Source organism: Crinia signifera, chromosome 5, assembly GCF_055691185.1.
Source record: "Crinia signifera chromosome 5, ASM5569118v1, whole genome shotgun sequence".
Taxonomy (NCBI): Eukaryota; Metazoa; Chordata; class Amphibia; order Anura; family Myobatrachidae; genus Crinia; species Crinia signifera.
This window is the reverse complement of record NC_139221.1, coordinates 208,749,629-208,774,308: the sequence shown is the minus strand read 5'-3', so window position 1 is coordinate 208,774,308 and position 24,680 is coordinate 208,749,629. Positions and strand designations below refer to the sequence as shown.

The 24,680-nt window shown below is 47.5% G+C and overlaps 1 protein-coding gene and 1 long non-coding RNA gene across 3 annotated transcripts in view; both read left to right on the top strand.

Moving 5' to 3' along the window:
* The window catches only part of GPR141 (G protein-coupled receptor 141), a 57,160-nt gene extending 44,887 nt beyond the window's left edge, over positions 1–12,273 (top strand). For both annotated transcript variants that reach the window (XM_083186326.1, XM_083186325.1), the window contains exon 2: positions 11,291–12,273. In XM_083186326.1, coding sequence (XP_083042452.1) covers positions 11,315–12,217 — 903 coding nt within the window. In that variant the 5' untranslated portion in view covers positions 11,291–11,314 and the 3' untranslated portion in view covers positions 12,218–12,273. The remainder of the gene's footprint in view (positions 1–11,290) is intronic.
* Positions 12,274–18,784: 6,511 nt separating this feature from the next.
* Positions 18,785–24,680, top strand: part of LOC146079636 (uncharacterized) — a 42,227-nt gene continuing 36,331 nt past the window's right edge. The window contains exons 1-2 of the long non-coding RNA XR_014474666.1: positions 18,785–19,006; positions 20,114–20,318. This is a non-coding gene — a long non-coding RNA (uncharacterized LOC146079636). The remainder of the gene's footprint in view (positions 19,007–20,113; positions 20,319–24,680) is intronic.

The following is a 24,680-nucleotide window of genomic DNA, read 5'->3' as shown; positions in this document are numbered from 1 at the left end:
CCCTTGCATGATTGGCGGCACCCCCCCTGCGACCCCCCTCCCGCGATTCGCGGCACCCCCCCCCCCCCGCAATTCGCAGCAGCCCCAGGATTAAATGGCACATGCAAAACACTGACATGGCTATGGTCGACAATGAAAAAGGTTGACATGAGTTTTTGAAGATTTATTTTAAATTTTTTTAATTTTTTCATATTCATTGTCATGTGTCGACATGGACACCAATGAAGTGGCACACTTATGTCAACATTTACATGTGTTGACCTTTCTGTGTTGATTTTTACTTGTGGCGATTCGCGTCACACCCCCCCCCGCAACCCCCCCTCCCGCGATTCGCGGCACCCCCCGTGACCCCCCACCTCCCGCAATTCACGGCAACCCCCCACCGGAACCCCTGTGAACACCGCCCCCCCGCGATTCGCGGCACCCTACTCCGCGACCCCCCTCCCGCAATTCGCGGCACCCCCCCGTGAATCGCGGCAGCTCCAGAATTAAATTGCACATGGAAAACACTGACATGGCTATGGTCGACAATGAAAAAGGTTGACATGAGTTTTTGAAGTTTTTTTGTAATTTTTTGAATATTTTCATATTCATTCTCATGTGTCGACATGGACACCAATGAAGTGCCACACTTATGTCAACATTTACATGTGTTGACCTTTCTGTGTTGATTTTTTTCTTGTGGCGATTCGCGTCACACCCCCCGCAACCCCCCCTCCGGCGATTCGCGGCACCCCGGCACCCCCCCCGCAACCCCCCCCCCCTCCCGCAATTCGCGGCAACCCCCCACCGGAACCCCCATGAACCCCGCTCTCCCGCGATTCGCGGCACCCACCCCCCGCAAACCCCCCCCTCCCGCAAATCGCGGCACCCCCCGCGATTCGCGGCAGCCCCAGGATTAAATGGCACATGCAAAACACTGGCACGGCTATGGTCGACAATGAAAAAGGTTGACATGAGTTTTTGAAGATTTATTTCATTTTTTGAATGTTTTCATATTCATTGTCATGTGTCAACATGGACACCAATGAAGTGGCACACTTATGTCAACATTTACATGTGTTGACCTTTCTGTGTTGATTTTTTCTTGTGGCGATTCGCGTCACACCCCCCCGCAACCCCCCCTCCCGCGATTCGCGGCACCCCCCGTGACCCCCCACCTCCCGCAATTCGCGGCAACCCCCCACCGGAACCCCTGTGAACCCCGCCCTCCCGCGATTCGCGGCACCCAACCCCGCGCCCCCCCCCCTCCTGCAATTCGCGGCACCCCCCGTGATTCGCGGCAGCTCCAGAATTAAATTGCACATGGAAAACACTGACATGGCTATGGTCGACAATGAAAAAGGTTGACATGAGTTTTTGAAGTTTTTTTTTTCTTTTTTGAATATTTTCATATTCATTCTCATGTGTCGACATGGACACCAATGAAGTGCCACACTTATGTCAACATTTACATATGTTGACCTTTCTGTGTTGATTTTTTCTTGTGGCGATTTGTGTCACACCCCCCCACAACCCCCACTCCGGCGATTCACGGCACCCCACCCCGTGACCCCCCCTCCCGTGATTCACGGCACACCCCCGCGACCCCCCCTCCCATGATTCGCCGCAACCCCCGCCCCGTAACCCCCCCTCCCGCGATTCGCGGCACCCACCCCCGCGACCCCCCCTCCCGCAATTCGCGGCACCCCCCGCGATTCGCGGCAGCTCCAGAATTAAATTGCACATGGAAAACACTGACATGGCTATGGTCGACAATGAAAAAGGTTGACATGAGTTTTTGAAGTTTTTTTTTTCATTTTTTGAATGTTTTCATATTCATTCTCATGTGTCGACATGGACACCAATGAAGTGCCACACTTATGTCAACATTTACATGTGTTGACCTTTCTGTCTTGATTTTTTCTTGTGGCGATTCGCGTCACACCCCCCCACCCCCCCACCCCCCCCGCAACCCCCACTCCCGCGATTCACGGCACACACACACACCCCCGCGATTCTCGGCACCCCACCCCGTGACCCCCCCCTCCCGTGATTCACGGCACACCCCCCGCGACCCCCCCTACCATGATTCGCCGCAACCCCCGCCCCCGTAACCCCCCTCCCGCGATTTGCGGCAACCCACCCCGCGACCCCCCTCCCGCGATTCTCTGCAATCCCTCCCCTCCCGCGATTCGCAGCATCCACCCCCCCACAACCCCCCCTCCTGCAATTCGCGGCACCCCCCGTGACCCCCCCTCCTGCAATTCGCGGCACCCTCCGCGACCCCCCCTCCCGCGAATCGCGGACACCTAGGTTGCAATACAGGGCATCTTTCATACAATTCTAACCATATTTCTCATATACAAACGTTCACAAATTAAGGGGGCACAGCCCCTTACGACGGTGTGAAGAGCGCCCGTAGGGCGCGATGAATCACCTAGTAAACACAATAAATATATACTACTAATACAGTCTTCAACTTTACAGTGTAATATATTTCTCTTTCAATGGTCCTGGTGACACAGCTCAACATTGGGATGTAGGAGGGTCCTTAGGAGCCAGGTACCTATCCTTAAGCTTTTGGAGGGTAGGCTCCTCCCTTCTGCATCCCAGACTCCTCAGTTCGTGTTAGGTGCCCACTGGAGTTGGTGCTATTCTAAAGGGCTGCTGGAGCAGCCGAAGGATTAGAGTTATTTAGGAGTTTTTTTATTTTATTAACCTTTACACTAGCTAGGTAGGCACAGTGTAAGGATTCTTACTGAATCCTCACACTGACAGTGCCGCGGGAGCTGACAGAAGCGCGTCCTGTCAGCTCACTGTGCACGGGGGAGACACTGTCTGGTCTCCCTGTGCAGCGCTTACAGCTTCTATTAAGAAGCTGCCTGGGCTCCGGAGCGCTCTGAAACTGGCTTCACGCTAGGTGGGGATCATGGGGGACAGGCGCTCCGCGATGGCGGCGGCCATTTTCTGCTGAGCTTACACACTGAGCTCCTATATGAGAGGACAGCAGTGTGTTACAGGCATGTTCCAAGTGGTCCCCAGCAGAGGGGGAGACACTGGAACTTGGAGATCCTGCAGTGGGAGCGGCTGTCTGGGGGTGGTTGGCGCCAAAAGCCACGGACCCCGCAGCAGCAGGGACTTGGTCTCTTCCCTCACTCTGTTTTGGCGCCATTTGAAACGCTTGCAGCGGAGCTGAGCTGGCTGACAGATCCTGGCAGAGTGATTGGATTTCCTGGGCATCGTTTTCCCCACTGTGAACGCTTCAGACAGATAAGTGACTGAGTACATTGGCTCTGTATAAAACGCCTGTACATTTTGTGCTGTGACATTGTTAATTTTACATCATGTCTGAGCAACAGTCTGTGGCTTTGGGGGAGGGAGCCCTTAATGCATTGAGCGCCTGCAGTGTTTGTACACTGAATTTTGGCCCTGAGCAGATGGCCAAGGGGGGCTTGTGTATTACTTGCGCTGCTGTGAGACCCATGGGGAGTGAACCCCAGAGGGTAGAGCAATCGGAACCTGCGTGGGCCAGTGCCCTGGGCAGGTCTGTTAATGCCTTAGTGCAATTGCTGGACAGGCAGAGTGATGTGTTGGTGGCTTCCCCAAGACCTATGTCATCAGCTCAGCAGTCCTCTGGCTCCTTGCCTCTGACCCAGGCAGATCCTGGTTTCTTACAGGTCATGCAGGATACTGCTAAGGGGATCAGCAGGTTTAATGATTTGTTAGACAAATTTGATGGTGATACTGTGGGGACCCCTAAAAGGTCTTATTCAGTGCCATTGCTTGTTGCTGATGAGGAGGGAGAGTACACAGACATCTCCTGGGATCGGCCTCAGGGGTGGAGGATTTGATTACTGCTGTTAAACAGGCTTTGAACTTGTCTGTGGAGGATAAAACTCCTGCAAAATGTGTTTTTAAAAGGCAGCGTAAGGAAACTGTTACCTTCCCTGCGGATGAAGGTTTACAGGATTTATTGGAAGGGGCTTGGAAAATGCCCGATAAAAGGCTGCAGATGCCTAAGAGATTTTTAAGTCTATACCCCATGCCTGAGGCTCAGGCAGACCTCTGGGGAAAAGTTCCGGTGGCACGGCTTTCTAAAGCCACGGTGCTACCTGTCCAGGGGGGGCAGCCTTTAAGGACCCCGTAGACAAGAAGCTGGAAGGTAACCTCAAGGCAATATTTGAGGGGGTAGGCTACACTTTACACCCTCTTATAGCATCAGCCTGGGTCTCTAAGGCCATGATTGTGTGGGCCAATGACCTGTGTACAATTTTACATGCTGATCCATGTGTGTTGCTGCTTGCTGAGAAGCTTAAAGCAGCTGCGGAGTATGTGCTTGAGGCTGAGGAGGAAGCTCTTAAAATGGCTTCCAGAGTTTCCACATTGTTCGTCAATGCCAGGAGAGTGCTTTGGCTTAAAGCCTGGGAGGTGGATAATGAATCCTTAGAGGCATTAGCTTTTAAAGGAAAGCTGTTGTTTGGTTCAGAGCTGGAAGAAATTATTAAGCAGGCCACGGGAGGCAAAAGTACCTTCCTGCCGGCTCCTGCAGCTAAGCAGGCCCCAAGGTTTTCTGCTTTTAGGCTGGCCTTTTGGCCCTCCCCTAGAGGGGGTGCGTCCTTTCGAGGACAGTCTTTTAGGGGAAAGTTTCAGTCCTCCAGGGGCAAGGTCCCAAAGTCGAAGTTCGGTTCCTTTCATAAGAAACCAAGCACCAAAGGAGAGGACAAGCCCTCCGCATGACTACCTGGGGAATACCCCAACGGTGGTCAAGGTGGGGGGGGGGGCGTCTGAGATGGTTCAGGGCTGCGTGGGCATGGTTGGGCCGGAATTCCTGGGTGCTAAACATTGTATCCCAGGGTTACAGAATTCCCTTCAAAGGTCTTCCTCCGAGAAGATTCATTCCTACACCACTGCGAAAGGAGTCGCGGCTCCGTGTTGCTCTTTTGGCGGAGGCTCAATCTCTCTTAGAGAAAGGTGTGGTTATCCCAATCCCTCGAGCGGAGTATAAGAAAGGCTTTTATTCCACTCTGTTTTTGGTGCCCAAGCCAGACGGGTCTTTCAGACCAATCTTAAATCTAAAGTCCTTGAATCTCCATCTGTGGGTAGACCATTTCAAGATGGAATCTCTACGGTCTGTGCTGCTAAGCCTGGACCAGGGAGACTTTTTGGCGTCCATGGATGTCCAGGACGCATATCTTCATGTGCCAATCCATCCGGAACATCAGGCTCTCTTGAGGTTTGTGATAGGAGACCTGCATTTGCAATTCCAGGCGTTGCCCTTTGGTCTGGCCACAGCACCAAGGGTATTCACCAAAATAATGTCAGTAATGGCGGCGGCCCTCCGACTGAGGGGAATCACTGTGATTCCGTATTTGGACGACTTGCTGTTCAAAGCAGAGTCGGCGGAAAAGTTGCAGAGTCACTTGGCAGAAGCCATCAGGTTGTTGCAGGCTCACGGTTGGCTTTTAAATTTACAAAAGTCTCAGTTGGTGCCGTCACAGAGACTCCAGTTCCTGGGAGTTGTCCTGGATATTCATCTACATCGAGTATTCCTACCAGAGACAAAGGCCAGGGAGCTGGCCTCCTTGGTGCGGGAGATCCTGGCGTCTCAGAGCCCATCGGTTTGGAGGTGTCTCAAACTGTTGGGGAAAATTGTGGCGACTTTCGAGACGCTACAGTTCACCAGGTTCCACTCTCGAGTGTTCCAGTGGAACATCCTGACATCTTGGTCAGGGAATACTCAGACCATGAAGTCAGAGCACATAGTGTTGTCTCCAGAGACACGGTCTTCCCTGCATGGGTGGATGGAGGTGGATTTCCTTCAGTGGGGTCGGTCTCTGCAGTCCTGGGACTGGCTGGTAGTCACTACCGACGCCAGTCTCAGGGGCTGGGGGGCAGTGGTTTTGGACCTGCGCCTCCAGGGCTTATGGACCTCGGAGGAGTCTGCCTTGCCGATCAATATCCTGGAACTGCGGGCTGTGTGGAAAGTGATATCTCTGGCAGGAGAAAGATTGCAGGGTCTACCTTTAAGGATTCAGACCAACAACGCCACGGCTGTGGCGTACCTGAATCATTAGGGATGCACATGCAGCAAGCTGGCCATGTGGGAGGTGGAGAATATCAAGGCCGATTTCCTGAGCAGGGAGGAGCTGCTAGAAGGGGAATGGAGCCTGAACCCACAGGTGTTTCATCAGATTACACTGAAGTGGGGAACTCCGGAGGTGGACCTGATGGCATCAAGGTTAAATCATCAGGTGCCCAGGTTCTATGCCAGGACAAGAGATCCACGGGCCGAAGCAGTGACTATTCCCTGGGAGGGGAATCTGCTTTATGCCTTTCCGCCGTTTCCAATGCTGGCGAGAGTATTGAAAAGAATCCAGTCCCAAGGAATTCCGGTGATTCTAGTAGCCCCGGATTGGCCAAGGAGGTCCTGGTACTCGAGGCTTTAGAGATTGTCTGTGGACTCGTGGCATCTACCTCTGAGGTCAGATCTGTAAAACCAAGGGCCGTTCTTGCACATGGATTCAGCTAAATTTGACGGCTTGGCTATTGAAATCGCCATCTTGAAGAACAAGGGTTTCTCGGAGGCTGTGGTTAACACCATGGTAAAAGCTAGGAAGTCAGTGTCTTCAGCAAACTATTATATGGTCTCGAAGACCTTTATTAGGTGGTGTGAAAGGCAGAAGTCGCATACATCGCGGTTTCGACTTTCAAAATTGTTGGAGTTTTTGCAGGATGGTTTTTCGTCTGGGTTAAGCCTTCAATCACTCAAGGTACAGATATCAGCCTTGTCGATTTATTTCCAGAAAAGGATAGCTTTGCTACCGGAGGTGCAAACTTTCCTGCAAGGGGTTTCACGATTGAAACCTCCCTACAAGCAACCAGTGGCTCCATGGGATTTATCGCTGGTACTGGAGTGTCTTCAAAAGTCGCCCTTTGAGCCGCTGAGGTCGACTGACCTTAAGTTCCTTACATGGAAGCTTGTATTTTTGTTGGCTGTTGCGTCAGCTAAGAGAGTATCAGAGTTGGGAGCGTTGTCATGCAAGTCTCCTTTTCTTATTTTTCATGATGACAGGGCTGTTCTTCGAACAGTACCCCAATTTTTGCCAAAAGTAGTCTCTGCTTTTCTTCTGAATCAGGAGATAGTTCTGCCTGTGTTTCAACCCCCAGAGGGTTCAAGAAAAAGGGACAAATTGAGGAATTTGGATGTTGTGCGCACCTTGCGCATTTATGTGGTCAGGGTGAAGAGTGTCAGGAAGACTGACACTTTGCTAGTCTTGTATGATGTGCACAAGATTGGTTGGCCTGCCTCTAAGCAGACCATTGCTAGGTGGTTGCGTTCTGTCATTGCCTTTGCATATACTAAGGTTGGTAGGCCTGTGTCGGCCAGGATTAATGCGCATACCACCAGGTCGGTCGCCACCTCTTGGGCGGTTCGACATGGGGCCACGGCTGAGCAGGTTTGCAGGGCCGCCACTTGGTCATCTGTTCACACTTTTGCCAAATTCTATAGGTTCCATGAGTTCGCGTCGGAGGATGCATCATTCGGGCGAGCAGTGATGAGAGCTGCAGACCTGAGCGTACCCACCCAAAGGACCGGCTCTGGAACGTCCCAATGTTGAGCTGTGTCACCAGGACCATTGAAAGAGAAAAAGGGATTTTTGTAAGTACTTACCATTCAAATCCCTTTCTCTGATATGGTTCTGGTGACAAAGCGATCCCTCCCTTACGCTCAGTAAGTATGCCAGTGTTCATAATGTTTCATGTTATATATGGTTGAAAAGTTAATTTTGAAATTGTGCATATAATATGTGCAGGCGTTTGTACTGAGTTAATGTATTCCAGTGGCTTTGAAAGATGGAACGTAGTCTGGGATGCAGAAGGGAGGAGCCTACCCTCCAAAAGCTTTAGGATAGGTGCCTGGCTCCTACGGACCCTCCTACATCCCAATGTTGAGCTGTGTCACCAGGACCATATCAGAGAAAGGGATCCGAACGGTAAGTTCTTACAAAAATCCTTTTTTTAAATATGCCTTATTTATGGTTAGTGGCAAACAAGCTATAAACACACTTGCCTACTTTTCAAAACGAGTTTCAGGGAGATTATAGTTGGTAATAGAATTGTGCAAAGCACCCCCTATTGAGGGGGTGTTTCATGCTCCACCCAAAGGGTGTGTCTAGATCCATATACCTGTATAGAGAGGTTGTGAAAAGAGATTGTCAACAAGGCATCTAGAATCGTGGGTGTGTACTGCTATATCTGCATGGAATCTTTTAATATGACATATCCAAATGTAGATGAGCCCCAAAGCAGTTAGTAAGAGCTACTATACTTGGTAAAGTGCTGGGAAATGGCACTGATGATTTAATGTAACTGTATCTATCTCTCATTCCTTTTTTCCCCAAAATGTAACTGTACTGTGGGATAGGTGAAATGAGGGAGATTGTTAGACTAATGAGGGAGTGAGGGAGATTGCTGTTATTTCAGGGAGTCTACTGCAGAATGCAGAAGGGTAGGCAACTATGTCTATAAATGTTGATTTGGCAAGACCAGGTCACATTGCAAGGAATGCAAAATGTGTCATGCACAACCCTAATGCTGGGAACACACCTAAAGATTTATCTGTCAATCTATCTGGTGGAAACAAAAATATGGCAATGTATGGGAGCAATTGTTTTGTCCATTGACCAGCATTTAGGAGCAAATGGTTGATTGTCATGTGCTCAATTACATTTCCAGATTTTTGTTTCCACCAGATTGGACAGAAAAATCGGTACTTGTAGTTTCACAGCGGCAGGCTACGCTACGCTGTCAGCGTAGCCCAACGGCAGCCTAGTGTAGTTAGTGTAGTGTCCCAGCGGCAGCCCTTCGTATTCAGCGTAGTGTCCCTGTCAGGCAGCGTAGTCACCGCACTGTCCATGCGAGCTGCAGCTCTGTCACTGGCGTCTCTGGCAAGCCTAGTGAGTGCCTCTCACACAGCGCCGGTAACCACCAGAACCCCTGCGCTGGCGGACACCAGCGGAGAGGCGATCATGCGGGCGCCGGCAGAGAGGCGCTCCATCTGCCTGAGACGCACAAGCATTTCATACGCTTTTGCGTCTCAGTAATTCATGCGGCAGGGTATGGCAACCCTGCCCATGTCCACTTCAGGGAGACGGTCAGGGCTAGGGGTTCGCAAGTGCGTCTCATGCACAATAAAGGACGCATTTGCCAGTGCTCCATATTACATACTGGCAAATGCCTCCATTTCAAACCCACTTTCCATGTCAGCCCAAAGCATGGCGAGCTCAGCGACCCCTGCGAGGGGATTCGGTACGCGTCCTCCTGACCTGTTCATACCCCACTATCCACGTCGGCCTGGAGTTGATTCTATAAAGTGTGGCGAGTGCACATGTAAAATGAGCCCGAAGCGTGGCGAGCGGACGCAGAATACATGTCACGTAATCCGCATGTGCTCACCACGCTTTGGGCTTGTTTTAGGCATCCGCTCACCACACTTTATAGAATCAACTCAACGCCGACGTGGATAGTGGGGGTATGAACAGGTCGGGAGGACGCGTACCGCGCCACGATTCGGGCTGATGTGGATAGTGGGGGTGTTTCAGGAACACATTCACACCTGTCATGTCAGACAGGTTTAAAAATTGTCAATGGTTCCCACACAATGAAATAAGCGCTGACACAACGCTGACTGACTATGCTGGCTGCGGGAACACGATGCTCATACTGACAGGGACACTATGCCTACTACGTAACTGCCGCCGTGAAACTACACAAGTACCGAAAATTCTTTAGATGTGTACGTAGCTTTAGGGTCAGTTTACTAAGCTCCTGAACCTATGATGAAAAATCAATGTGAAGTGCACCTTCTGGGTACTGGCATATTTCTAAAGGGTGCAATGTGTTAGTTGTGATTCAATGGGGGGTTGACACTGCATACTCTGCACCTATTTCTTTAATACTCACCTCTCCAGAGTCATCTGTCGGTGGTAAGAGCACAAATCATCATAGTTTTGCACATACACAGTAGAGAAATTGCCCGGTCTCCATAAAATGTTCCTGGAGATCTATGCATGAGTATTTCAGTCTGTGCCCCGAGTGCTCATACTCTAACAGCACTGTTGGCTAGAGAGGAGGAGGTACTTATACGTCTCTGCCTCAAGGGCTAATACACATGGATGCGGCTTCTAATTAACTTGCTCAGGGCCTGTGACTAATTGAATTTGTTCTTAAATAGCATTATAAAATTAAGCTTTTTATTATTTATGTGCGAATTCTTTTGTTTTCTGCAGCTTCAATGTGATGAACCAAGCATCAAATATACTTTGCCCTTTTATATGAAATATGTCCTGTCTTGACAGCAATAATAACTTTGGAAATGACAATACATATAAAATGGTTCATTCTTTAAAAAAAAAAGTGCATTTCTATTATTGGTTCACCAAAATTAACGACTTAATTACACTGATTTGATGAAGCTCAAGCAATGATGGACCTGAGTTAGACCCTGCTAGGCATAGCGAATAGGTCAACACCGCCCCGATGAATGCACCCCCCACCCCGCGTGCACTGCCCGTATCCCATTGCTATGCTGCGAGCCGGTGTATACGCTTACGTCCTCATCAAATTACTTTCCCTCTGTTCGCAGCAGAAAAGTAGCCCAGGTCTTACTTTTCTGCTGCATGTTGTGGTCTGAATTGGGGGCAGGCGCTAATGTCATGTAATGTCATCTGCCCACCCTATGCTGGCATGTTTTCATGCATTTCGCTAGAGTACACCCTGGTATGCCTCTTCCTGTCAATCAGGCAGTGAGCACCTCGGCGGATGAAAATTTCACCAAAGGCACTCGCATTAGTGCCTATGCGCATTTGCAGTCCCTCACCATTGGAGACTGGACCAAATTCGGACCTGTGCTAGCAATTCTGAATTGGCCCCTATGTGTATTTCAGTATGAGATGTTGGCGACTACTGAAATTAGCCAACTGAATCATCATAATTGTTGGCTGTGTTATTATTTATCAGCGACCGATGATATCCGTAAACATTTGGAGCAGTGGCTCCCAAACTCGGTCCTCAAGGAGCACTAACAGTTCAAGTTTTCTAGGTCACCTGTGGATCTTTAAAATGTGAGGGATGGTGATACAGAGTGCTCATGCAGGGTGACCTGGAAAACATGACCTGTCCTTGAGGGATGAGTTTTAGAATCAATGATTTAGATTAATAGCTTCCTTTTTGAGAGTTATTTGAGTATATTGGCACTTAGTTCTCAGATCTAGAAACATTTTACTGGTTCTTTCTTTTTATGTTGCAGGTAACTTGGAACTAGTCATACAATATGGGACACATCAACCAAACAACATGTTTTATAGATGAACCCGTTGCATCTGCCATCCTGGTTACGCTCTACATTGTCGTGTTTATTGGGGGAACAATTGGAAATATTACAATGATCTTCCTGCTATGCAGAACTAACACACGATCCATGACCACCACTTCAATCATAAATCTATTAGTGGTCCACAGCATCTTTCTTCTTTCACTTCCGTTTCGTATTGATTATTACATCCGAAATAAATGGATTTTTTCATTTCCATTTTGCAAGGTGATAAGTGCAATGATCCACATCCACATGTATCTCGCACTTATATTTTATGTAGCATTGCTCAGCATCAAATACATAAGCTATTTCAAACAAAAGGACAAGATTGAGTTTTACAGGACACTTCATTCTGTGGTGGCCAGTGCAGCAGTGTGGATTATCATACTACTTGTTATGTTGCCCTTGTTTTTTTTCCAATATGGCGCCTCTGATATAAATTATGACTCCAAAGAATGTTTTCATTTCCATAAGGAATTATCTACACCTTTTGTGATCATCTTGAACTATGTTGTAATTGTGGTAGTTTTCATAGTGGTTTGTCTTCTTCTAGTTGTTCAGATATTCATCATCGCAAAGGTCGTGAAGAAACTGAAGAAATCAGCTTTAGATCACCAAGAGTTCTGGGTTCAGCTGAAGAGTTTATTTTTCATTTTTGTCATGATCAGTTGTTTTGTTCCTTATCACATGTTCAGGATTTACTATTTAAAGCATACACATGACTGTTTCTATTTCAATGAGATCTTCTTAGGTATAACTGCTCTCAGCTGCCTGGATCTTCTGTCATTTGCAATACACACCTATTTACAGAAAGTGTTACAAAATAGGACCTGTTCATTACAATGTCTATGGCGATCATAATTTGAATAAATTACTGCATGCATTCACAAAGTATCATTGCAATTAAATGATTCCCTTTCCCGCCTATTCTCCGTTTTTTTCTTCATCTCAGGTGGTAAGGGCTTGTTCCATTTTGAATTAAAAATAGTTTAGCCCAATTACTTTAAATGGGAATCATGGCCAGGGACTTGGGGATTTATTCTGGTTCACTCTCAGAGGCAAATATCTTCTCAGACGGACAAAACCATGTGCACTGCAGACAGTGGTGTAGCTAGGTGCCACAGTGCCCGGAGCAAGGGCATGTTTCGCACAACCACCCACCCCCCCATTTGTAGTAGGAGGGGCTCTTGCGCAGCAAAAAGGGGGCGCGGTCTAACATTATACCAAACACCATAATGCCCATTGTACATTTTAGCAAACTTTGTAATACCCATTACACATAAATCCACACGCCGTAATGCCAATTACACATAAGGTCACACATGATGCCCATTACATTCTATATAACAAACCGTAATGCACATGACATACTATATAAGAAATTGTAATGCCCATTACACATCTGACACATAAGTGCCACTTACCTACATGTTAGTTGTTAGGAACTTCATGCCAGGGGCTTCATGCTTGATGCCAAGGTGCTTCATGCTCATTGCCAGGGTGGACTGAAATAGCTTGTTGCCAAGGGAGACTAAAATTTCTCGTTGCCAAGGGAGACTAAAATTGCTCATTGCCAAGGGGGACTAAATTTGCTCGTTGCCAAGGGGGACTAAAATTGCTTGTTGCCAAAGGGGACTTAATTTGCTTGTTGCCAAGGGGGACTTAATTTGCTTGTTGCCAAGGGGGACTTAATTTGCTCATTGCCATGGTGGACTAAATTTGCTCGTTGCCAAGGGGGACTTCATTTGCTTGTTGCCCTCTCCCACTCCCTGACTCCCTGCCCGCTCCCTGCTCTACCAGGCTGAGCTGCCCCTGTCCGCAGCTATTTTCAATTAAGTCTCCCGCTGGACCGCTAGCCAATAGGCGCTTGTGGTCCAGCAGCCATCAATGCTGCTTCTGATTGGCTGCTGGACCGCAAGCACCTATTGGCTAGTGGTCCAGCAGGAGACTTAATAGCGGCGGACAGGGCGGCAGTTGAGCTCAGCCGGGCATGCAGGGAGCGGGCGTGCAGGGGAGCGGGCTGCATGGCTCCGGCACCCTTTGATGTCTCGGTGCGCTGAGCTCGTGCTCCGCCATGCCTACGCCCCTGATTGCAGGTTGGGCAAATGTAATTTGTGCAGAGAGAATTAGATTTGGGTGGGGTTTTACTTCAAAGTGAGATCTATATTGGAGTGTAAAAATAAAGCAGTACACAGAAACAAAATAACTCACCCAAATCTAATTCTCTCTGCATATTTTACATCTGCCCCCTGCAGTGTACATTGTTTTGTCCATTTGAGAAGGAATTTGCCTCTGAGAGTGAACCAGAATAAGGCCCTTGGTGCCCAGGTTCCATATTGACTACCATAATAGAACTTTTTCAGCCCAGCAAAATGTACTTAATATGTAATTGGCAGTCACTGTGGGAACCTTCTTAACATTTGCAAGCTTCTATTCCCTTTTGACACCAAGAAGAGAAAAGAGCCCGCATTAGCATGCTAGGAAGATCTTCAATTAAACTGTACATTTAGCAGTGACTGCATAGGCGTGCGCAGCACATTATATTAGGGGGTGCACTGTCAATGCGGTGTGCCTAGCACCACCTATTGGGCATGTCTAACTCCGCCATTGGGTCTGTCTAACACCGCCAATCAGGCGTGCACTCACTACAATATAATAGTCTCTCAGCCACACCATAATCTCCTGCCTGTTTCAGTTTTAAACTTCTAATTACTCTGTGTAACAGTACATGCAAATAAAGTCAAAATCATATCTGGATGATGTAGTGATATGACAATGGTGTAATACAACTAATAATGCAAAACTCACATAATTGATTGATTGGCGCTTATTTTAATGGAAAACAGGTCTAAAAAGCAAAAGTCTTTGGTAAAAGGTATTGCTGGTATTACTAGCAGCAATAAGTGTGGGGTGGGGGCTCAGCATTAGGGGGTGCCTGTTCACCCTTAACACTCAATGTGCGCACGCCTATGAGTGACTGTAAACCTTGCCAAACAGCAAGCTGGAATTTATTATATTGTATAGGGAAAGGTTTCACTAGAATATAGCAAGCTACAGTACTTGTTACAGATAAAGATGCACTTCCAGAAAACAGTTGCAGTTATTTGTGTTCTCCAGTTCAAAATGGCTCATGAAAGGTCTTTACCAAATTATACGATAAAAAACAATAATCCGTAACACCAGTGCTATTTTTCAGCAGGAACCAGCAGGAACTCAGTGGCAGATTCATTAAGCTTGGAGAAGAGATAAACTGGAGATAAAGTGGAGAAAAGGTAAAAGGAGATAAAGCACCAGCCAATCAGCTATGTTTGAAAAAGACAGTTGGGAGTTGATTGGCTGGTGCTTTATCTCCTTTTCATTTCTTTTCATTTTCTCAGCTTTATCTCCAGTTTATGTCTTCTCCAGGCTTAATAAATCTGCCCCTCTGTTCCTGAACCTCTAATTAAATATGACATCATCAGGAACTGACAATGTACTTTCCATAAGATAAGTTTTATTTTAAAGTCACCTGTGAGTGCCTTTGTTTCTAAATACAATATATACATATATCTCTCCCTCTCTCTATTATATATATATATATATATTTATTTTTATTTATTAACAGTTTCTTATATAGCGCAGCATATTCCGTTGCGCTTTACAATAGCAGACAGTGAAACAACAAAACAGGGTATTTACAGACAGTCAAAATGTAGGTATATATATATTTGTTTATTTAATTGATCCGCCCCCAGACTTGTAGTTCCTGGACCTATTTTTCCAGAAAAAATAGTACTGCGTAACACTATATGGGGCAGATGTTTTAAGCCTGGAGAAGAGATAAAATGGAGATTAATACAACTTTTACACCAAAGCTGGACCGGGATGCGACCTGGCAGTTCCCTTTTACACCGGCGTTCCCCTGCATTATGCCGGGTAGGGGACGGCGGTGAATTCGGGCCCTGAGCCGGCGCTCGGAGATGACATACTGTAATCTCCAAGCGCCGGGAAACCCGCCGACCGTCACCCCTGCAACGCCGCCTGACACCCCCGCAACTCCAAACAACACGCTGGGTGCAAGCCCAGCACCCAGGTAAGCTGCTGGGCTTCCCCCAGCCTCCATCCATGAGGTGAATGGATGCCGCACACAGGCATACATTCACCTCTGCTGCTGTCTGCATAGCACCAAAGACAGCAGCGGAGGCTGTACGCAGCCCCTGCCCAACCTCCGGACTGACCTCAGGGCGCTGCGGTCCGGAGGTTGGGGCTCCCTGATTGGAGGAAATGGGTCCCTGGGTCGGATGACCCAGGTCACCCATTTACACGGCCCCTGACTCCGGTGAAGCCCCGTGTCCGACCCTGAACATTTGCCGGGTCGGACACCGGGTAACAGGACCTGGGTTATTTTTTTTTTGTCCTTTTACACCAAGCCCCGGCCCGGACTGGAGCGGCAATAATCCGCGGCTCTGGTGTAAAAGGGGTATAAGTGAAAGGAGATAAAGCACCAGTCAATCAGCTACCAACTATCATTTTCAAACACAGTTCATTGGCTGGTGCTTTGTCTCCTTTCACTTTATCTCCACTTTATCTCTTCTCCAGGCTTAATACATCTGCCCCTATATTAGAGATGAGCGGGTTCGGTTCCTAGAGAACTGAACCTACCTGATCTGAGGCCGGCTTGACAAGGGCTTGATCATCTGCGCTAAAGAATGAGGATGAATGTCCTTATCTCGCTGTTGGATTCTAGTGAGATCCGATCTCTATATTAATCCCAATGATCGGCTCCATCTTCATTATGCAGGTGTATTTCAGACAGCATGGATGTGTCCATGCTGTCTACTTCTAAGGGTCTGAGCGACAACTTTGGGGGATTACTAAGCGCACTACTAAGGGCCTAGGGGCACTACTAAAGGGATGCTCTCAGGGAAAAATATGGGGGACTACGGGGCTCTACTAAGGGGATTTTTTACCTCAAGGGTGCTGCCCAGTGTGTCATATCAATTTAGGGGTGCTGCCCAGTATACCATATCAGTGCATAAGAGCATTTAAATAAAAAAAAGAGTTTTGTTTTTTTTACTGCAGGGGTGCTGCTAGTGTGCCACATCTGTCCAGGGGTGCTTCCCAGGGTACCATATCAATCCAGGGATGCTGCACCATATCAGTCATGGTGTGCTTCTATGTGTGTGCCTCAGTTCAGATTTTGTGCCACCCACTTGTGTCGCTTAGCTTAGTCATCCAGCTAACTCGGTGCAACCTTTTGGCCTAAAAAACAATCTTGTGAGGTGTTCAGAATAAATTAAATGAGTGGAAATTCTTGGGGTTCATAATATTGAAGGCAACCAATTCTGTGATTTTAGCGTTTTTTATGAATTTTTTTTTAAATACAGATCCAAAATCTGCAAGGGTGGTTTTGGCAAAACCAATCCTGATCCAAAACACAAAACCCGGAAAATGGGCAGTTGCACAATCCCCAGCTATATATAAATGAACAAATGAGAGCTTGAGTGGAGTTAAAAATGAGTGAGCTTCATTTAACAATAAAAAAAAAGTATGGTGGCAGAAGAAAGAATGACTAACTATCAGTGAAGCCACTTGATTAATTAAAGTTATCTTCCAACAAAATTTGTATGAACCAACTGCGCTATTAACAACCACAATAAATAGCAAAAATATAATGCTAATTTTAATAACACATGCAAAGCCCACCCAGGGCCGCCGACAGGGGGGTGCCCTGGGTACAGCTGTCCCGGGCCCTGGTCTCTGGCAGCTGACCACAAGCCCCCCCACCCACAACTCCCAGCCTCCCCCAGCCAGCTTCCAAGCACGCACAATACACAGTGCATCCTGCAGAGCGCCGAGCATAGGACACAGAGGGGCTCTGCGCTCTGTAGGCTGCCGTGTGCGCGCCGGACCTGACCGTGGACACTGAAGGAGCCAGAGGACGATGCACGACGCGGGTGATGGTAAGTAATGGGGTAGGGGGAGGCGGGTGCTGTCATGCGGGGGTGGGTGTTCACGCCGGGGGGGGCCTGGATTGGAACTGCTGCAGAAATGTCTGTGAGATGCTTCAGGCAGAACCCTGCAAGCCTGTGGAGCTGCATAGAGCATTCTTAACCCCTTCAGTGGTGTTTTTTTTTTAATAGGGAGTGCTCCCCACTGGGCAAGTTTTTTCTGGGGAGCGCTCCCTAAGAAAACCCCACCACTGTGTCCAGGGGGGGGGGGCAGAGGCGCAGCGGAGTACAGGGAGTCGGGCAGCACTAAAGCCAGCTGAGTTCAGCGATGAACTCAGCAGCACTGCCCGGCGCTAAACACTGGCAGTCCCGAGAATTTTTCAGGCGTTGCCAATCTGGGCATTAAGGCACAGGCCGGAAGATTCTCTGGATTACCAGTGAAGGGGTTAAGGCCCATAGGCACTAGTCAAATGTCAGCTTATTGTAATGGTTTATACAAATTACATCACAAGAATCAATAAGGTGCTGATTATTACATAGACCTGGGGTAGCCAACTCCAGTCCTTAAGAGCTGCCAACAGTTAATGTTTTCCAGATCTCCTCACAGAATCACAAGTGATGTAATTAGCTCCACCTGTGGATCTTTGAAAATGTTTCAGCTTGTAATGAGTGCACCTGTGCAGCAGCTAGGTTGTCTGGAAAATGTGAACTGTTGGTAGCTCTCGAGGACTGTAGCTGGCTACCACTGACATAGACCAAAATTGATTCCGAACTGTGAAAGTTGTGCTAGTACATATCAAATAATACATTTTTGTACTTCCATAATTATGTGCACAATATCACATGCAGCCAATTGTAAAGGTGCATACACATATTACAAGTTTTTGACCAATTTCGTTCATTTTGGCCCTTCTGAACGATATTGGTCAAAATATCTTTCAGTGTATATGCGAGGAACGACAAATGATGATGCGCGTACCCACCAGTTGTTCATCAACTGTGCATGCAGCTCAATGTAGAGATCTTTTTTTAAAAAAAGCCTATATAGACTAGCTAGATCATTCATCTTTTGTATTTTGCCAACATTTTTTATCCAGGACACTTGGTTCAAGGGAAATTGGTCCTCAATGTCATTCAGCGTACACACTTTGACCAATATCTTTCAGAAGGGCCAAAATGAACCAAATTTATTAAAAAAAATGTTCACTGTTTATATGTGGCACCCTGCAGAGGGTTCCACTAAACTGTACCCATAACACTGACCCCACCGCAGTGAGGGGGTTAATTAAACTCCCCATCACTGCAAACACCGGAGGAGAGGAGGCAGGACTCACCCGGGGAGGAGAGAGGGAGCTTGGCGGGGAGGCCTGGTGCGAGGAGAGCCAGGAAGTGTTTCAGGAGGGAGCTGTATGAGAGGGGAGAAGCTACAGCATGGAGCCCCGGGAGCAGGGGCGTAGCTATGGTAAGGTAGCCCCAGCCATCGCGGGGGGGAGCCGGTGTCACTGGGGCGCAGCAGGGTCACGGCACTCTCAAAGCCGAGCTCTGCTCAGTGCTCTGCTGCTGGGAGGAAGCTGGGTATATACTGTTGAGCCGCCTGTAGGTGGCGCTGCAGCGCACAGCTGAGCTCCTCGGCTGTCAGGAAGAAGCTCCTCTCTCTGTCTCAGGACATGGGGCTGCCTGATACACGGAGCTATGAATAGGTGACATGCTGATTTTACAGGTTTGTGTCCCTTGATGTGGGTGCCAGTTGCAGGGGCATGGACAGGGGAAGAAAAGTGTGGGCACCATTAATGTAAGCTGGTGGCCCAGTGAGTACTATGTCTTAGTAGCTGCAGTGGGAAGGGGGAGGACTGGGTATATGGAAACTGGGTGCCCTCCATTGCTTGTGGGGGTTATTTGCTTTAGTATTGGTGTTTGTAAGTATCTGTATGTGTGTATGTATGTATACTTTTTGTGTATGCTCTGTGTGTCTATAGCGTGTGTATGTTTATAAATATGCTGTATGTGTGCATGTTGTATGGTATCTGTGGTTGTATGCCATGTGTGTATGCTGTATGTGTGTGTGTGTATATGTAAATATGCTGTGTGTGTGCATGTATGGTATCTGTACCAGTATGCCATGTGTGTGTCCGTGTATGTCCTTTGTGTCTAAGGTGTGAATGGTATGTGCGTGTGTGTGTGCGTGTCTGTATGGCATGTCCTGTGTGTATGTATGGCATGCGTGTGATTACTATAGTGTGCATGTATGTTCTGTTTGTATATATGTATGGTATGTGCGTGTATATGATATGTGTCTGTATGGTATATGTGTGTGTTTGTGATGTGTGTGTATATATGGTATGTGTGCATGTATGTCCTGTTTGTATATATATGTATGGTATGTGTGTATGGTATGTGTGCATGTATGCCCTGTGTGTCTGGTATCTATTAGCCCCTGGTCCCTGGATGCCAGCATTCAGTATAGCATCACTAGCATCCCTAATGCCTTTAGAAGAGCGTCCGCTGAACTTGAAATGAGTTAGGATGCCAATGCCGTAATACTGACAGCTAGAATCCTAATTGGTGAGTATGAAGGAAAGAGCGGAGCGAGACAGCGAAACGCTATGGAGAGAGTGGGGGTGTGAAGGAGAGAGAAATAGAGAGACAGTGATGGAAAGAAAAAGAAAGTGTCAGAGAGAGAGAGAGAGAGAATCAGACCCTTTATATATTTTGCAATGGGACCCACAAGGTTCTAGTTATGCTCCTGCACCCCAATTGTTTGCCCTGAGTTGCTGGCAGCAGCACCAGAGCACCCTGACCTATGATCATCCTTTTTCATCTCCCACAGGAGCGTGTCTCCTGGGCAGCAGAACTTGCTGCTGCAGTGCAGACTCCACCCTTCCTGTCCTAGAGACCAACCAAGCTATCACACGCGCAAAGCCCAGGAGGAGCGGCCATCACAAAGCACCCGTCGTGACCTTCAAGATAATGGTTGTGACCCACTGCCATCCCCGCGCTTCAGTGTCCTCTCCTGGCTGCAGTTCTAGCATCTGGTAAGATGTGTTTTGCTTGGTTTCGGGTCAGAAGATGGGGTAACTGGCGCTCATTTAGGGCACCCTCATATGTTTGTGTGTCAGGATGGTGCTCTCTTCCCAGAGGCTGCCCCGGTTCCTGCTGCTGGCCGTGCATGGGGTATAGAGGTGGTGTCAATGGTGCCTGCAGCAGCACTGGAAATAACTTTCAATATGCCAGCTTAAAGTGCAATGTATGTACACTTCTAAACCTAGTAGCTTCTATACCCCTTCCCTACCCCCAGTACTGCCTATCCCTAATCCACCTTGGCCTCTCCCTAACCCGTTACAGCATACTTACGGCTAATTGTTGGCTGTTGACATTCCGTTGTTGGCATCCTGATGCGCTTAAATGTTCCAGTTTCAGTGTTCTAATGGCAGTTGGGATGCCAGTGTCGATATACTGAACACCAGCAACCTGATTGCCTGGAAGCTGACCTCATTCAATATATATTGGGTTTCACCATGTGTGCATAATGTGTTATATTCTGTAATGGGCATTACGGTGTGTGGCATAATGTGTAATTGACTTTAAGGTGTGTGGTATAATGTGCAATGGGCATTACGTTGTGGCATAATGTGGCATAACTTTGTGTGGCATAATATGTTATGAACATTACAATATGTGGCATAATGTGTAATGGGCTTTATGGTAAGGGCAATAATGTGTAAGGGTCATTATGGTGTGTAGTATAATATGTAATAGACATTACAGTGTGTGGCATATTGTCTAATAAGCATTGCCACACACCCTTCATGGAATGCTATAGGTTCCAAAAAATGGGAGGGGGGCGCCAGATTTTTTTTGGCTGGGGGGAGCAAAATTTCTGGTTACGCCACTGCCCGGGAGGAGGGCGCAGCGTGGCGCAAGGAGACCCACAGCAGCGGGAGAGAGCTGCGCTGGATGACAGAGGTGATCGGCAGCAAGGGCAGTGTGCAGCGGCAGCTGAGCAGCACAGGGAGAATCGCTGACCTTACGGAGCAGCGAGTGACAGCTCTGGTCCCAGCCTTCCGCAGACTGAACGCGGCTACACATGGCGTCGCACTCTCAGACAAAGTGTGCTCCGGCGTGCCATTCAACAAAGGCAGGTGACAACGGAGATTACCAGGATCACCCCCACAGGGCAGCAGGCGGATGGAGAGAGTGGTGGCTCGTGGCAGGGGCGCAGAGGGGCCTTAACCTCCTCCTACCCAGTGATCATCCACAGAACTGTGAGTCAGGCCCTGTTGGCCATAAACCCCTCAGGGTCAGTACAGGCGGAAGTGACAAATGAACAGTCAGGCACCTGAGGGTGAGGTGGGGTACCTATTCTCCCTTAGTGCCTGCAAGTACAGCCTTAACGTAGAGCCACAGGATTTCCCCGGTTACAGAGGATCTTTCCCCTCCGTACTACGACGCCAACCCCCAGGCTATTGATTCGTAGGAAGGCCTGATCAAAGCGGGACTCAGGCTATTGATCTGTAGTAAAGCCTGATCAAGGTGAGACCCAGGTTATTGATCCGTAGGAAGGCCAGGTTCCTCATTTAGAGACCTTCCCCAGGGAGTGATACATTTATCCCTGTACGCAGGCCGAGTCCTAGACTCAGGGTTCAGGATAGTAATCGGGTATCGGTATCTTTAGCTACATGTTGGTAGACCCTGCATATGTTTGTGCCATTAGGATAATGATGTGTCCACCCTATATTAGCTGCACGCTAGGTATTGTCAGATGTATGTCAATATTCTGCCTTATGTTCCGTTTTTGAGTGAGAGCCGCTATTTAAGTAATGTCTGCTATATTGAATTGGGTGTAGTGAGTTTCAGGAAATTGTACCACTAGCTTTTGTGGTTATAACCAGAACCGTAGGCCTGAAGCCGTCATATTTATTTTTGTTAAACTGAAAACAATAAAAGCAGCTACCTTCAACTGCATACGCCTCCTCAAAACTATCTCTAGTTATTGCCTTCCCAATCCCCCGGAACAAAGGAAACAAACTGTCCACTCCACATATGCACCTTGTTCCTCGGCTTTGCGGAATGCCTTTTGAACTCAGAGGTTTGGTTGATGGTCTCCAGTGGGTTGCTTAACACTGTATCAATATACTGTATGAGCAGTACTTAAAGGGACAGTGATGCAGTAGGACATTGAGAGGTCAGTGATGCAGTGTGGGGTATAGACGAGTCAGCGATGTACTGTGGAATATAGAGGAGTCAGTGATGTGCTGTGGAGTATAGAGGTGCAGTGTATTGTACAGAGAAGTGGTAGCCAACACCAGTGCTCGAGAGCTACCAGCAGTTCACATTTTCCAGACAACCTAGCTGCTGCACAGGTGCACTCATTACTCATTAACACATTTTAAAAGAGCCACAGGTGGAACAAATTGCTTCACTTGTGATTCTGTGAGGAGATCTGGAAAACAATAACTGTTGGTAGCTCTCGAGGACTGAAGTTGGCTACCCCAGGTATAGATTGTTCAGTGATGTAGTGTAGTGGATAGATTGGTCGGTATTGTAGTGTAGGGTATAGAGGAGTCATACTAATGCCGCTACCAAGCAGGGACTTCCTACTGCCTCCCCCACCGCGGGACCCTGCTGGCCCCAGGCGGCCGCTGCAACGTCCCCGAAAACCGGGATGTTCCCGCAGTAAACGGGACAGTTGGGAGGTATGCTGGGGTGAGTAGGGCTCCATACCTATTTTCCCCCTCCTCCCCTGGCTACTGGCCCCCTGCTTCCATTCTGGGTATTGGAGACCCATATATCCCCCTCCCACCCTAATTATCTAGCCTGTATTCCCCTTTCATAAAAAATGTTTGAATTAATGTACTACATTTGAATCGTTTGGGTGCATCTCCATTATTTTTCCATTGTTACTGCAGTCTGTTGATTCACTTCTGCCCTCCAGTGGCTGATTATATATATATATATATATATATATATATATATATATATATATATATATATATATATATATATATATACACAGGAGGCAGGCTGCAATTTATGATGAGTCTGATGTTTTGAAGCTGAAGCTTTCAAATAAATTTTGAATTCAAATAATAAAATATATATGATTTGCTTCCTTTCAAATCAAGGGGGTAACGTCGGCGTAGCTAAATATTTTCGGGGTAAAAGGTAAAAAAAATGTCCCTGACCCCAGAAGTAGAGTATAATCATGCACACTTATCTGCATCTGGCATTAACATACATGGGGCCTGATTCAGACTATACTTGCCTACCTGACCCTCTACTTCATGGATAAAAAATGCTCTGTTCCTGGGCTTTCCTGGTAATGTAGGATTGCCATCACCTGTGGTGAAACACCTTTCTTATCAGTTAACTAGCTCACCATCGGTGATGGCAATCCTACATTACCAGAGAAGTCCAGGAACAGAGCATTTTATCCATCACGGAGAGGGTTTAGGTAGGCAAGTATGATTCAGATATGATCGCAGGACAAATTTGTTCACAAAATGGGCAAAACCATGTGCACTGCAGGTGGGGCAGATTTAACGTGCATAGAGAGTTGTTAGATTTGGAGGAGTTATTTTATTTCTGTGCAGGGTAAATACTGGCAGCTTTATTCTTGCACTGCAATTTATAAATCAGTTTGAATACACCCCACCCAAATCTCAGGCCCATACACACTGAAAGATTATCTTTCCAATCTGGCTTGTTGGAAAATCATCTGCATAAAGGCCCATACACACAAGAAGATATTGACATCAATTTAATTAATAAAGGAGCTTCTGAAAGATATTGATGGCAATATCTTGTAGTGTGTATGCCTAATATATTTAACAATGCGCCCCCAGGCTCATTGTTAAAGATATCGGTACTTATGTATTATCTGGGCTCCCATGTTAAATGCACCCCATTTTTTCATACCCCTACTATCCAACTACGCATGGAGTTGATTTTATATAGTGTGGCGAGCGGACGCGGTCTCATAAGAAAAACGGGAGCCCAGATATTACATAAGTACCAAGATATCTTCTGAACATGCAGGTCAATCTGCCAGTGTTGCTCATGCACCCATCGTTCAGTGTGGATGCACAATATCTTTCATGATCAGCTCAAGGGAAATTGTTCTCCAATATCTTTTGTCTTTCATATTTTCTAGAGCAGCGGTTCTCAAACTGTGGGTCTTGACCACAAAGTGGGTCCCAACTAGGGTGATCAACTCATCCCTTTAATCCGGGACACATATTAATTACACATGTTCTGTGGCTGGCTTTCACCTGGTTTTAAACTGCCACACCTCAAGACTCCATTTCACCTGGTTTTAAACTGCCACAGAACCTGTGTAATTAATATGTGTCCCGGATTAAAGGGATGAGTTGGTCACCCTAGTCCCAACCTTCTCC